Below are 13,890 nucleotides of genomic sequence, written 5' to 3' on the forward strand. Positions count from 1 at the left end.
GGTGCACGTGGTGAAGGTGAAGTCCAGGTTTCTTCCTTTCTTCACACCACGACTTTGTAAGGTGAAAGGACGGTCGGGACGTTGTGTCTACGGAGCTACGTGATAGGACTACGTGACAGCGAGCAGGCGAGCCGTAGTGTGTCCTGCTCAGAAATAAAGGACCTGCCAGGAAATTGTAAATACTTTCAAAGGGAAAATAGGGTCTTTCATTAAGACTTGGATGTGTACCGAGGACTTTAAACGGCGAGTACGGTCGTGGTAGGTCAGAAAATTTTCCTAGAAAAAGAGATTTGGTAAGAAAGGTTGAAGGAGGAAAATATTTTAAAGTGTTACGATCAAAAGGGAGGCAGTCGTTAGAAACCTACTTGTATTGGGGGTGGGGTGGGGTAGATGTTTTCTTTTTTGTTTTGTTTTGTTGTTGTGGTTGTCTACGTCGTTGATTTATATGTGTGTAAAGGTGGCGCCCATGTCTTCTCAAAAAAGATTGATTTAATGTAGATGATCCGTAGATCCGTGTCATCCTGTGACAGTCTCTGGTTGTCATCCCGCCTGCTGTGGAGCTGTCAAAGACTTCTGAACACTCGGTGCCTGCCCCAGGAGGATGTCTGGTGATGACACATCCCTGCACTTCTCACTCACCACGTATCCGTCTTTGTAGGAAAATGAATGAGAATGTTTTACACACGACATGGAGGTGTGTAGGTGTGTAGGTGTGTGTGTGTGTAGGTGTGTATGTGTGTAGGTGTGTATGTGTGTAGGCGTGTGTGTAGGTGTGCATATGTGTGCAGGTGTGTGTGTAGGTGTGTAGGTGTGCAGCTGTGAGCAGGAAATCATGTGCCATATCGATGATGCACACACACCTGTAGACACAAGCACGCGCTTACGCACTCACGGACGTACCGACATGCCAGCGATTTAGTCTCGCGTTGTCTCTGTCTCAGTCTCGAAGTGTGACTCTCGTGTCTCACTTTGTCTCAGTCTCGTAGTGTGACTCTAGTGTCTCACTTTGTCTCAGTCTCGTAGTATTTAACCTTATAGATTGTTGTTTCACATTGTTGTCAGACGTGTTTTGGAGCAGTTTGATACTTGCTAAAATGCCGTCTGGTTTTTCTGGATGTACACAAGAAAGTTAATAACGAACACTGTCTACGAGTGTGGACTGTAATGATGCTAGTGCCAGACTGGATTTGTGTGTGCGAGTTTGCAGGTGACTGTAAGTTGACAGAAAGCTTAATAAACCTGTAATCAAACTCTAGTACAACATTAGTAGTGGGTTAACAAGTGGTTACTGTATTTCAACGTGCGACGGTTGATATTTCTGACGTCACCATAACGTCCATACAACGTACTCACATGGTATGAGTAGCTACGTGTAAGGCCGAGAGTGTTACACTAGAAATATGTTGTGCACCTGCCCCAGGCCCCGCGGTCAGCCGTACAGCGCCGTGCCACTGGCGTAGTGGGGCCAGGTGTGGATGAGGTTGTAGAGGGCAGTGCCCGGGCAGTCAGTGTCGCCCACGTCACGGTGCCCCTTGAGGGTGTAGTTAGGGTTGATCTTGCCGTTGGCCAGGCCGCACTGGATCAGCTGCTTCACCGTGGCCAGCGCCGCAGCGTTGGGCACGTGGTTGTTGAAGTCACCGATGACACAGATCGCTGCACACACACATATATATATACACACACAGACACACATATATACATACACGCACACATATACACACACGCACACACACGCACACACTCAGCTAAGGATCATACACTCTGTGATAACTGCGTTCTCTATGAGAATGGATATTGCAGAGCTCACACATTGAGGGATAGTAAGACAGTTTCAGTTAGTGGATTATTTTGAAGTTTGAATATCAGTGACGTAAGCACACTGCCAGACCTGCTGCCACAGCCACACTTCAAACATTTCAATGTGGAGGAATAGTTGTGTGTAAACATTTGCGAAAAACAGTATTTAGGGTGGGAATGGTGCCGAGAAGGAATTAGTTGGGAGGCAGATTTGCACAATATCTTTAAAAATAGATGAAGATCATCAAGTTTTGTTTTCAACACAAAATGTCCGAAATTTCAAAGGACTTTGTATCTTTTGATTTCTCTGTACTAGTTACATTATCTTACGGTGACTAGCTCGCTAGAGATTGTATGTTCAGTATCTTACTTCGGATGTGACACCTCCACTGGCAGTAAAAGCAGGGATAGTTTATGGAAATGTCATGATGTGTCCAGTCATGGAGAAGGAAAGACACATTCATAACAACTTGTAACATGTAAAGGAAAAACTTCTTTCTGTCCTGAACCTTTCCCATGGTTGGTACGTGAGACATGAAGTGTCGGTGACTGGAGGAGGCAGTGTGGACCGACCACCTCACAGCCCCCAGCATTTGCTTGATTCACTTATGTCACCAGTGCTTTGACTTTATACAACTCTACAACACAGTCATCTTTGTAGCAACATGTCACAGGTTGTAACAAGCTCACGTGAGGCTGTCACAGGTGTTTCCATTCACAGCCCACAACTGAGTTGATACGATTGACACCAGAAAGTTTTGTTTGAAGGTAATTTCTTGTAGCGCGAGGTATGAGCCAGGAATTTTGTGATTGGCGACAGGCTTGCGGCCCTTTGGTGACGTCACGTACAGACATAGGTGGCGCTGTTGTTGTTGGTTTGTATATTACAGTTGTGTTAATAGAGTGAAAGTACGTTTGTAACCCTGTTATGACTGCGATAATAGAGTGAAAGTACGAGGTGTAGCCTTGTCACCCTGTTACTTACCGATGTTGTTGATGTAGAACAGATTGAGAGCAAGCGTTGTAGCCTTGTGCTGTAGTCGCTTACCTCGCTGTTGCAACCAGGGCCTGGGCTACGTTTGTAGGATTGTTAAAAACACCTTTATTATGGTAAATAAGTGTCTTGGTCTGCGCTGTAGCCTGATAATGCCTGTACTTACCAATGCCGTTGTTGTTGTTGTTGTTGTTGTTGTTGTTGTTGTTGTTGTTGTTGTTGAGCCTGTGTACTTACCAATGCCGTTGTTGTTGTAGCCCAGGGTGTGGGCCCCGATCTCTGACCACCCGCGGGCCTCGTACGCGTTGCCGTCCTCCCCGACAACGAAGTTGTAGCCGATGTCGGGCCAGCCTGCAGCCAAGCAACCAAAGTAACAGACCTTCAGTGTTGTAACAGTCTTGTCAAACAATACAGAAGACAGTAATACCAGCCTCTAGTTCGTTTCTGATGCAGACATGTTCTTGACAATGAGGTACGACACCTCGTTACGCACTTTGCTTTAGGAGTGTTAAGCGGCTGCAGGCAAAGGGCAAAGGATGATGGCTATTGTCCTTCTTTTAAATATTTATTTTCTTCATAATCATCGTCTTCGTGCTCTTGATAAATTTTCTTGATAAATCACACGAACACAGCTGATGGATACGTAAATTAATTCACGCATGCTCTTTGATTTTTGTTCTTACTTTCGCTCTTTATAAACACACACACACACAAACACACACACATTATATGCTATGCTGTATGCTAGTATATGTACCATGCGTGTCCATGTGATAGTCCTGGTATATTTTCACTTTGGCGATACAGGAGGCCCTGTCGAAGCATTCGCTGCCGTCGCCATGATGGACGAAGACGTAGATGGGCAAGGCCGCCATGTTGCCGATGTGAGATTTGGGTGCACGTGCACCCCACTCAGCACGTGTGACGATGTGTGGACATCCGGGCAACTGCACGGAGCTCGTACCTGTGTTGGTACCTGTGCTGGTACCTGATTTGTGTTTACTTTATTTACTTTTTAATCTTTTATAGTGTACATTTATTCAAGTTTCGTGTTGTGTTTGATCAAATCTCACCATACCCTTTAAGACGTTAATGAATAAAACTAAATATCAAATGTCAAAGTGGATAATAAAACCCTTTGTAATAAATTTACACCATCAACAGCAACAGTCTTGAGAAAATAGTAAATACCTTAGGAACCTTTTGTTATAGCGAATACCAGACTCTTATTTCACTGTTCGTCTCCTGTGATCATGAATGAGGTCTGTTCGCCTTCTTTCCTGCAAGGACCGTTATTGCCAGAATAAGCCTGGGGGGCGATGGGGTCAAGAAAAGATAACCTCACACTCACCGCAAGCTCCAACGTGCAGCCAGTTGGACGCCGCCCACCCGGTCTGTGAAGAAATGAGTGATTCGTGTTAAACATTTTCGCTGGAAAATAATATTGGTAACGGCTGATGTTTATTATTGTGCTATATATATAGAGAGAGAGATTCAGCGATTCTACTGCCTTATCTCAATATATTTTTCTGAGTGTCTTTTCTTCTGTCTTTTTCTGCTCAGCAACCTAGCAACTAATTGTTACTTCATCGTTGGTTCAAATATTAAGACACGTAAATATATACATACATATATCTCGTGCCCGTGTCGCCAAGTGTTACCTGCCCAGCCACAGTCAGGTGGAGCCAGGTGAGGTCTTCTGCTTGGCTGGACTGGCCCAGGTAGGTGGCGCACTCACCGGTCTGCATGACGTGGACGATGGCGTGTGACGTTCCCGCTCCGCTGCGCACGTTCAAACTACCAGTTGAGCATGCGCACTGCGATGTTTCTGTTCGACCGTAGAGCGGAAACATAGAACACCAGCCACGTGTATCGACACACACACACATATTGACACAACACACAGAGACAGAGAGACATGAACACCTGTGAGTTGAAATATATTTTTATATTTAGTAGACATCAAAAGCTTTAATAATAATTACACACTTACGCTATTCAAGTCTCTGATAATCCAAGTTCAACTTTTTTTTTATCTGCTTCTTCCTATTCGCCCCCAGTGGAGCAGAGCGCCATGTTAAACTTTTGCATTCTGTTTTTAGGACGTCTTTAGAAACTGAGGACAAAACAACAGCAGCAGCAGCAACAACAACAACGAACATAAGAAAACGTGAGAGATGATTTGTGTAAGTGTCTATCTGTATGACTTCTCACACTCACTGCATTCTTCAACGTTCAGCCAGTTGGACGCCGCCCACCCGGTCTGCACAGAAAGACAAACGTGTCGCTGGCGAAATGTTTCCACTGGCAGGTAAACAACTACACCTACTGTTACAACTACAACTACACCTACTGTTACAACTACACCTACTGTTACAACTACAACTACACCTACTGTTACAACTACAGCTACACCTACTGTTACAACTACAACTACTGTTACAACTACAACAACACCTACTGTTACAACTACAACTACACCTACTGTTACAACTACAACTACACCTACTGTTACAACTACAACTACACCTACTGTTACAACTACAACAACACCTACTGTTACAACTACAACTACACCTACTGTTACAACTACAGCTACACCTACTGTTACAACTACAACTACACCTACTGTTACACACCATTACTCTGTCTTTGCCTCCGTGGTCTCACGCGCACAAAACAAACAAAAGTAAATATTGCTTGGTCATGGGGTCACATTCTCCACATAGACACAGAGATGTATCATGTATGTCAAACCTGACGTCAGCGCCCCGTGTCACGTGTTACCTGTCCAGCCACAGTCACGTGGAGCCAGGTGAGGTCTTCTGCTTGGCTGGACTGGCCCAGGTAGGTGGCGCACTCACCGGTCTGCATGACGTGGACGATGGCGTGTGACGTTCCCGCTCCACTGCGCACGTTCAAACTACCAGTTGAGCATGCGCACTGCGCTGCTTCCGTTTGACCGTACAGGTGCACAAGCAACAGCGCCACTATGAGCCGCATCTGCAGATGACAGAAAAACATTCACAGGTAGAATAGTTCTGCGGATGAACAAGGAAAAAGTGAGTTAGGAGGAAAAAAAAGATGAAAAAGCTAATCGTGACTTTTCCTGCAAAGAACGAATCCAAGCAAAATATATTTGTAGAGGACTCAATTAATGTATAGTGAAAATTGTCTTTGGTGGCGTTGTAGTATCATCGATGTAGTCATCAGCATGACCAACCTAGTTAACCATCACCCAGCCTTTAGAGCAGACAGATTGCTGCAAGGGCTGGCCGTCGTCAGCCTACTGATAGAAGTCTTTTGGTGAATCACTGGTGGAAGGAGTCCTTAGCCATTCTGCTAACTCTCAGTGGTCGTTAATTCATCGTTAGTCCTCGGTTAAGCTGCTGACGAATTCTTTAATTGTTAGTAATATCCGTTAGTCAAGAGATATGCTGGTGACACATGCAGAGGAGCTGCTGCTGTAACTTGTGATGCTGTCTGCACGATGCTTACAACAGACAGGTGTGGACTCGGACTGTCCACACGGACACCACCACTGAGCTTGTATTGACATCACCTGGTTAGTGCTGACACTACTGATGACAGGCAGCCATACTGTGCACACCATCCAACAGACAACTCGCTATAGTCCCAGACTGATGACTGAGTAATAATCAACCACAGACTCACTGCTCACCTTGGTGTCCTGGAGTGCGACAGACAGACAGACAGACTTTGTGACGATGAGCTGTACTCACGCTGGCTGCTTTAAAGCTTTGGTCCTCGCATGCAGATAAGTTTCACCTGTGCTTCATTCGCAATTTTCCCAGGATCTGCTTTTAGTCTTGATAAGACTGTCCCGCCTGCTTCTGTTGCAAAACTTCTGAGTAACGGACTTTGGTTCTGATTTATATTTTCACCCATCCACACTGCAGATAGCTACGCAGATTGTATACTAGTGATAATGAGAAGAAAAGAAAAGAGAAAAATATTATTGGGGCAAGATCTATTGTTTTGTTAACCAGTACCTACAAATCATCGCTGATAGGTATCATAGTAATAAAAAGTGTTGATAAAACAATACAACATGGCGAGAGGACATAAGACGGTAAGAGGATAGAAAACAATACAACATGTCGAGAGGATGAAATTGATAACAGCGCGGTGAAAGGTCAGGTCACACATTAAACACGCGAGATGGGCACAGGTGTAGTCTGGAATTTTATTAGTCTATAGACAAAACTTCATTTTTTTTTTAAAGTCGATGAATTGTGTCGAACGTGCCGACAGTGCAAAGCAAGATAAGACCAAAGTAGAGCCGACAGGTGTGTCACGTGTCACGTGGTGGGCCAGGCCCCGCGGTCAGCCGTACAGCGCCGTGCCACTGGCGTAGTGGGGCCAGGTGTGGATGAGGTTGTAGAAGGCAGTGCCCGGGCAGTCAGTGTCGCCCACGTCACGGTGCCCCTTGAGGGTGTAGTTAGGGTTGATCTTGCCGTTGGCCAGGCCGCACTGGATCAGCTGCTTCACCGTGGCCAGCGCCGCAGCGTTGGGCACGTGGTTGTTGAAGTCACCGATGACACAGATCGCTGCACACACACACACACATATTTATACACATACACACGCACACACACACACACACACACACATGCACACACACACACACACACACACGGTTTAATCACAGTCTTTGTTTAGACTCGCCGACACTAACAGCGGAGAACTTCGCAAGAGTCTAAGCGTTGGTCTCGGCAGACAGACAGCAGTCCACATACACACGTCCTCGCTATGATCCAAGGCTCTACATTCTGTGATAATAGTTGATTATCCACAAAACTGAATAATATAAATATGCCGCATGTCCTCATTAGAATACAACAATTTCGACAGGACTGAATGGTGGACTCATTACAGGGAAGATCAAAGGATTGCACTGATGAGCAGAGGGCTGAAGGAAGTGGGGAACAGCGAGGAAGGAGGACAACTATGGACATAAGTCATGACTACAGGAAGGTTCTCTACTAGTAGACTGAGACTTATTGACAGTTACTGAAGAAGTGGAGCAAATGGCTGTTGTTCAGGCTGTACACGCTGTGAAAAACAAGAATTTAGGAGGGAATGATTCTAACCTCTTTGCCCCATGTAAAAATATAATTATATTACAAAGACTGCTTATAACTGAGGACTGTGAAGACGACAGTGGATGAAGTTTGTTTTTATTATTGCTGCTCTGAAATAAACGCTAGACCAAAAAACCTGTATTTTGGGGAAAGGAGAAAACTTGATGTTTGCAATAAACGATGCTTCCTGGCAAAGCCACGACAGTGGCCCATGGGGCTGAGGGTTGGGGAAGCATGTCTGACGGACTTAAATGTTGCTTCAATCAATGTAAACAGAGTTGAGTGGGTCTGACATGGACACAAGCTTTTGTTTAACTGAAGTTAATTAACAAACAGCTTTCTAGAGAATACTGAAACAGAACTAGAGCTTGTTTGCTTTGGAAGAGATGAAATCCGTTTATAAAAACAGCTTAGTCCTTATCTTCCCTGTTAGGTTGCTTATGATAGGTGGCTCCACCTAGTCAGGATGTCCAATTACTTCCCCTGCTGTAGCACCCGTAGGAAATGAAAGGGTATTGCACTGAATGCATCATATTCTTTGAAGTGAGGAGGAAGGACATGTACATGTGTGTTAGAGAAAGAACATCTCAGTGCTCAGACAGTCCACCAGAGAGAATATAAACACATTGTAGTGAGTAGGAAGCCATCAGCTTTCACACGGCACATGTACAGACATGGAGAAATGACGAAATGTAGAAATGGAATGGAGAGAAATCACTTATCATTTATCTAAATCATTACTGGGTTTTTCCTGTTCAATCATTACAACATCGTTCAAACTAAATGAATGATTATTAGTGTTTGAGCAGAATTGTAACTGCCGTCTGTCGTAGAGTTTGTAAAGGTTAGAATTCCTGACAGTCGGCTAGAACTGCGGTCTCCATGACCTCGACAATCAACAGTTCTTTGTTGTCCTTGTCTCAAAGAAAGACAAGATGGTAGCCTTCTTATCTCATTACCTACCAATGATGAAGTGCGTGTTGACGACTGGGATTGTAGCCTTGAAACCTCTGTACTTACCAATGTTGATTATGTCTTTCAGAGTTGATGGTAGTGCTGTAGCCGTGGAGCCTGTGTACTTACCAATGCCGTTATTGTTGTAGCCGTGCAACGTGTGTACTTACCAATGCCGTTGTTGTTGTGGTTGTTGTTGTTGTTGTCGCCGTGGAGCCTGTGTACTTACCAATGCCGTTGTTGTTGTAGTCGTGGAGCCTGTGTACTTACCAATGCCGTTGTTGTTGTAGCCCAGGGTGTGGGCCCCGATCTCGGACCAGCCGCGGGCCTCGTACGCGTTGCCTTCCTCACCGACAACGAAGTTGTAGCCGATGTCGGACCAGCCTGCAGGCGACCAGCAACAAAAATACTTTTGTCACACGATATCTTTAGTAGAGAAACACAGGTGAGACAAACAACAGCCTCTGATGTAGTGAAGTATAGGGCGAAATGTGAGTGTGTGTGTTTTAAAGTGAGAGAGTGAGAGAAGGATTGCTAGATGGCGACCAAGAGAGGAAGGAAAAATGAAAAGTCCTACGAATACTTGAATCATTTACCAGGGATGGGGATAATATCTTATCCTCGTTGTTTAACTCGGTGTACCCTAGGATACCAGTCAGGAGCACGACGACGATGGGCGCACAGAGAAATAATCTAAACAAACCCACCATGACCACAACCATCGCTGCTCACATCACTGACCATGGTCACAGCTCAGTGCCAGCCACGTGCTGGACCATGTCTATGTTTACTGTCTACTCTTCACACACTCACACAGTCTAGTCTATGTACCATGAGTGTCCATGTGATAGTTCTGGTACTCTTTCACTTTGGCGATACAGGAGGCCCTGTCGAAGCATTCGCCGCCGTCGCCATGATGGACGAAGACGTAGATGGGCAAGGCCGCCATGTTGCCGATGTGAGATTTGGGTGCACGTGCACCCCACTCAGCACGTGTGACGATGTGTGGACATCCGGACAGCTGCACTGAGCTCGTACCTGTGGGTGAGAACATCTGTTCTAATAAAAAAGGACCAGTGTCATGTAACCCCTGGTGTAAGCGAGATAATTTTAGTTCTGACGACTGTCACTCAAACTCGCAATGTCCTCACTCACCGTCTAACTCACGCTGGGAGACGATGGAATACAGATAAGATAAGCCCTCGTACTTACCGCACTCTCCCACGTGCAAATAGTTGGAGGCCGCCCATCCAGTCTGCAGAGAGAAACAAACGCACTTCAGAAACAAGGAAAGTGTGTGTGTGTATGCGTGCGTGTGCGTGTGTGTGTGTGTGTGCATACTTGAGCGCTTAAGAAAGTTGTAAAAATAAGATTTCGGACAAATATAAGGAACTATTAAGAGGAGGGTGACTTGGGGTCAGCTCCACAAGATCTGGGATGGCAGAAGGCTCAGCTTCCGCACCAGATTCAGGCGGTCTCTCGTGTTCCCATCATGCTCCGCGACTGCCAGACGTGCACCCTGCTGATGACATTGGGGAGGCTGACCACCTGTCCACTCAACGACCTTCTTACCTGGGCAAAACACTCACCTGGCTGCCGTGAGTTCACCTCGACTTGGGTGCATTGTGTCTCCCCAACGACTGGTACCCTTGGTACCAATAACAGAAGAAGAAGAAAAAAAAAAGAACACGAAGAAGAAAAGAACTTGGGTCCTTTTGTCTTAACTACTTCTTGTTGTGATTCTCTGCCGCTCTTCTGTACACAACACTGACATTGACACAAATATCGTAGTGTCATCGTCTTGTCATCGTCTTGTCATCGTCGTCGTACACAGTCATAAAGTCATCAAGGACAGGAGGAACAGTTCAACAGTTGACTTACCTGCCCAGCGACACTCAGGTGCAGCCAGGTGTATCCGTCGGCCTGGCTGGACTGGCCCAGGTAGGTGGCGCAATCGCCGGTCTCCATGACGTGGAGGATGCCATGTGACGTTCCTGCTGCACTGCGCACGTTCAGCCCCGTAGTAGCGCATGCGCACTGCGCTGCTTCCGTTTGACCGTTCAGGAGAACAAGTAGCAGGGACGCTATGAACCACATCTGCAGATGAAAGACGATTATTTACAGGTGAAAGAACCTCTTTACAAGTTTTAAAGAATTTTTTTGTCGGTAATAAACAATTTTGTAAATGAGGGAAGAAGACAACACACATTAAGTAGACTGGGAGGAAATGATCCTAGGGTCACTTGTCTAACTGGGGCAAACAACAGAAGAAGGAATAGTCCAGAAAACATCAACTGAGAGAACCTTTGTTGAAAATAGAGAGGAAGAAATGAGCAGGGACGAAATAAATAAATGAAAAGATAAAGATAAGTAACTGGTCCAGTAACATAAAGTATATTATTTACTGTCTTTGTGTGTCGTGTCGCTGTGTCATGTCGGTGTGTATCCTGTCATGGTATGTTATGCAGTTTTAAGTGAAACAGGAAAGTGCCTCACATCTAGACTTAATTAATTACAAAAGTCTCGTGTACAGGCCTTTATGGAGCACAAGATAGGACAGACGGCTAGAGGCCCAAGGGTAGACAACGAGGGTAGAGGTGTTCAAGTCAGATCCCGGGTGGCGATGGCCGCCAAGACAGGTGCCAGCGTTGTCTGCGGTTTTGCAGGAGGACGAGGTGCAAACATTTGTGGTCGTTTCACACCTGCTAGGGCGGTGAGAGAGAGAGTTTTCCTCCGCCCTGCCACCTAAGAGGTACCTGGTGATCGGGGAGGTGGGTGGTCTTCATCTCTGTTACTTTTTTTGAATGCATGTAGCGTTTTCTCTACTACCTAGTCCGAGGGCGAGCTGCAATAAAGCACAAGTTTTGCTTATTCTGTGCCCCTTGTCAATAAAGATTTGTCATTTCTTCAAGCTGGCCATTTGACCATTGGTTGAAAGATGCTGGCTGTGTGATCGTCCAGTGGCATCCCTAGTTGAATGCCATGTGTGTGAATGTAGGAGGCTGAGGTAAGGGAAGACGAACTCAGGACATTTCTCAGCCTGACATCAGTGAAGGTCGCACTTGGTCACTGGTTCTTTGAGGGAGGACCTGGCTTACAAACATGAGGACGTGGGTGGTCGTCCCATTCACGACCTGCTGACCATTGCTTGGGTGGGTGATGGACCTTGTCCTTGTCATGTGGTGGACCTTGTCCTTGTCCTGTGCTGCCCCCAACGAGCGCTATCGGTCAAGGGAGGAAACAATGACTAAGTTTCACTACTACCACAGGTATGAATGCCATTGTTTACAACCTTTGGTTTGCTGGGAGAAACTCTCTTTGGCGAGTGAATCCTGATGGGTGGGGAGCCCTCAGTCAATCTGTCAGCTTTATTCCCGTTAATGACACACTCATTCTTCATAAGTCAAGCCGCTGACATATCGGGTAGTGACTAGTCAAGCTTGATTGTCCACCCTGGACACTGACTACTGAGCTTTTGTTTACACATCACCTGTTAATGCTGACAGTCATTTGCTGGCCATGTATTGCTATTGCTCATTGCACACCCCAATAGAGAACATGAGACTAGTGACAAGCTGACTGTCCTCAGTGAAAGTCCCAGTCAAAGACTCACCTTTGTGTCCTGTGACTCCAGACAACCAGACAGGCTGTTTGACGAGAACTTCTATCCACGCGGCCTTTTTTAAGGGGAAAGGACAAGTACTTTTGCTGTCGTGACACACAGGTAGGCTTCACCTGTGCGAGTTTACATTTTTCCCAGGATCTGCTTGTAGTCATGATAAGACTAGTCATGTCTTCTTTTGGTCTAGCACTACTGAGTGACGGGCTTTGGTTCGGTTTTACACACACGTCCATACACATCACAGATATATATAGAAAATGAAAAGACAGAGATGTACCTTCGTCCTACTGGCTCAAGGTGGTGAACCCTACTCACCGCTTGTTGTGCCAGTCGTTGATGTGAAGGTCTGTCAGTCGATGCAGTTGTCTGTCCACTCTGCTCATTGTAGAGAGAAATGAACTTGTTCATACTGCAGGGATATAGTGTTGTATAAAATTCCTTATTATTATTATTACATCACTGAAGCTGGGAAAAAGAAAGTAAGCGTGTTGTTTTAAGTTTTAAATATTGAGTATTAGCTACCATTGATAGAAAGGTTTGTCGTAGCAAAGTGTCTGTAAATGTCTGGAGTATAATAGGGGTAGGGGTAGGGGTAGCCAGTACCCGCCCTCACACCGGACTAAGCTCTGTTGGTCTGTCTTCATCAGAAAAAAGCTGTGAAACTTTAAAAGTTACCAGCACCAACACCATACAAGCAGTTGTGCCTGTGAATAATAATAATGACAGGACCACCATCTTGTTTGAGTGCCTTGACACGTTGATTCCAATCATCACAGGCACCATTAGTCATCCCCTGTGTACTGGCTCTGTTCCTCCTTCTGTCAAGCATGCCTGTCACTCCGTTATTAAACAAGTTGAACCTTGACCCTAACGACCTAAACAACTATGACTGCTGCTCTCTGCCTCGCCATGGAGAACTCTTCTCTGACTTTCATTCAACGCACTTTATGGACATTGGAACAGCTACAGCACTCACACGTGTTCATTCACAAAGTCAGTAAAATAGATATGTGTGTGTGTGTCCGTGTGTGTGTCTGTGTGTCTGTCTGTGTGTGTCTGTGTGTCTGTCTGTGTGTGTTTGCCTGTTTGTACTCAGTTGTGACGACATCACATGACCTCATCCCTTACAGCCCCTATAGTCTCTTGTCAGGCGCATCGAGCTCGCCTCCGTGTGTGGAAATGTGCTGTACAAATCCTATTATTATTATTTTTATTATTATTAAGCAATAACAGCAAGATGGGAGCACGATAAAACAAGAGCCAGGACCGTTTTTAGTCCCCAGGGGGCGCGAGGCACAGGGCATTTAATTTGGAGCCTAATTAGCATTTTAATCAAAAGCACAGGGCCCCGGACAGATGCCTCCCCTACCTCCCTGCCCCTAAGCACGGCCGTGACCAGGACAGCATGTGAGTTATCA

At 45.7% G+C, this 13,890-nt stretch overlaps 2 protein-coding genes across 2 annotated transcripts; both read right to left on the reverse strand.

Moving 5' to 3' along the window:
- Positions 1-1,267: 1,267 nt before the first annotated feature.
- LOC112564712 (peptidoglycan recognition protein 3-like) lies at positions 1,268-6,400 on the reverse strand. The gene is made up of 8 exons (XM_025239722.1): positions 6,354-6,400; positions 5,579-5,794; positions 5,012-5,054; positions 4,453-4,619; positions 4,143-4,185; positions 3,549-3,779; positions 3,029-3,142; positions 1,268-1,653 (listed from the first exon to the last, which is right to left on the reverse strand). The coding sequence occupies exons 2-8, from the start codon at positions 5,792-5,794 to the stop codon at positions 1,430-1,432; spliced, it is 1,038 nt and encodes a 345-aa protein (XP_025095507.1). The 5' UTR covers positions 6,354-6,400; the 3' UTR covers positions 1,268-1,429.
- A 584-nt stretch (positions 6,401-6,984) lies between these two features.
- On the reverse strand, positions 6,985-12,595 carry LOC112564714 (peptidoglycan-recognition protein SC2-like). Its single transcript, XM_025239724.1, has 6 exons — positions 12,464-12,595; positions 10,732-10,947; positions 10,063-10,105; positions 9,682-9,888; positions 9,121-9,234; positions 6,985-7,362 (listed from the first exon to the last, which is right to left on the reverse strand). Exons 2-6 carry the CDS (start codon positions 10,945-10,947, stop codon positions 7,139-7,141), a joined length of 804 nt encoding a protein of 267 aa, XP_025095509.1. The 5' UTR covers positions 12,464-12,595; the 3' UTR covers positions 6,985-7,138.
- Positions 12,596-13,890: the final 1,295 nt, after the last annotated feature.

Source organism: Pomacea canaliculata, linkage group LG5, assembly GCF_003073045.1.
Source record: "Pomacea canaliculata isolate SZHN2017 linkage group LG5, ASM307304v1, whole genome shotgun sequence".
Classification (NCBI taxonomy): Eukaryota; Metazoa; Mollusca; class Gastropoda; order Architaenioglossa; family Ampullariidae; genus Pomacea; species Pomacea canaliculata.

Excerpts from the sequence above, each read along its gene's own strand:
- LOC112564712 (XM_025239722.1), bottom strand. The coding sequence starts at position 5,794 with ATGCGGCTCATAGTGGCGCTGTTGCTTGTGCACCTGTACGGTCAAACG. Across the intron at positions 3,143-3,548 it reads CTATCACATGGACACGCATG|GCTGGCCCGACATCGGCTAC; the intron begins GTACATATACTA and ends GCTTGGCTGCAG. Across the intron at positions 1,654-3,028 it reads CTACAACAACAACGGCATTG|CGATCTGTGTCATCGGTGAC; the intron begins GTAAGTACACAG and ends GTGTGTGTGCAG.
- LOC112564714 (XM_025239724.1), bottom strand. The coding sequence starts at position 10,947 with ATGTGGTTCATAGCGTCCCTGCTACTTGTTCTCCTGAACGGTCAAACG. Across the intron at positions 9,235-9,681 it reads CTATCACATGGACACTCATG|GCTGGTCCGACATCGGCTAC; the intron begins GTACATAGACTA and ends GGTCGCCTGCAG. Across the intron at positions 7,363-9,120 it reads CTACAACAACAACGGCATTG|CGATCTGTGTCATCGGTGAC; the intron begins GTAAGTACACAG and ends GTGTGTGTGCAG.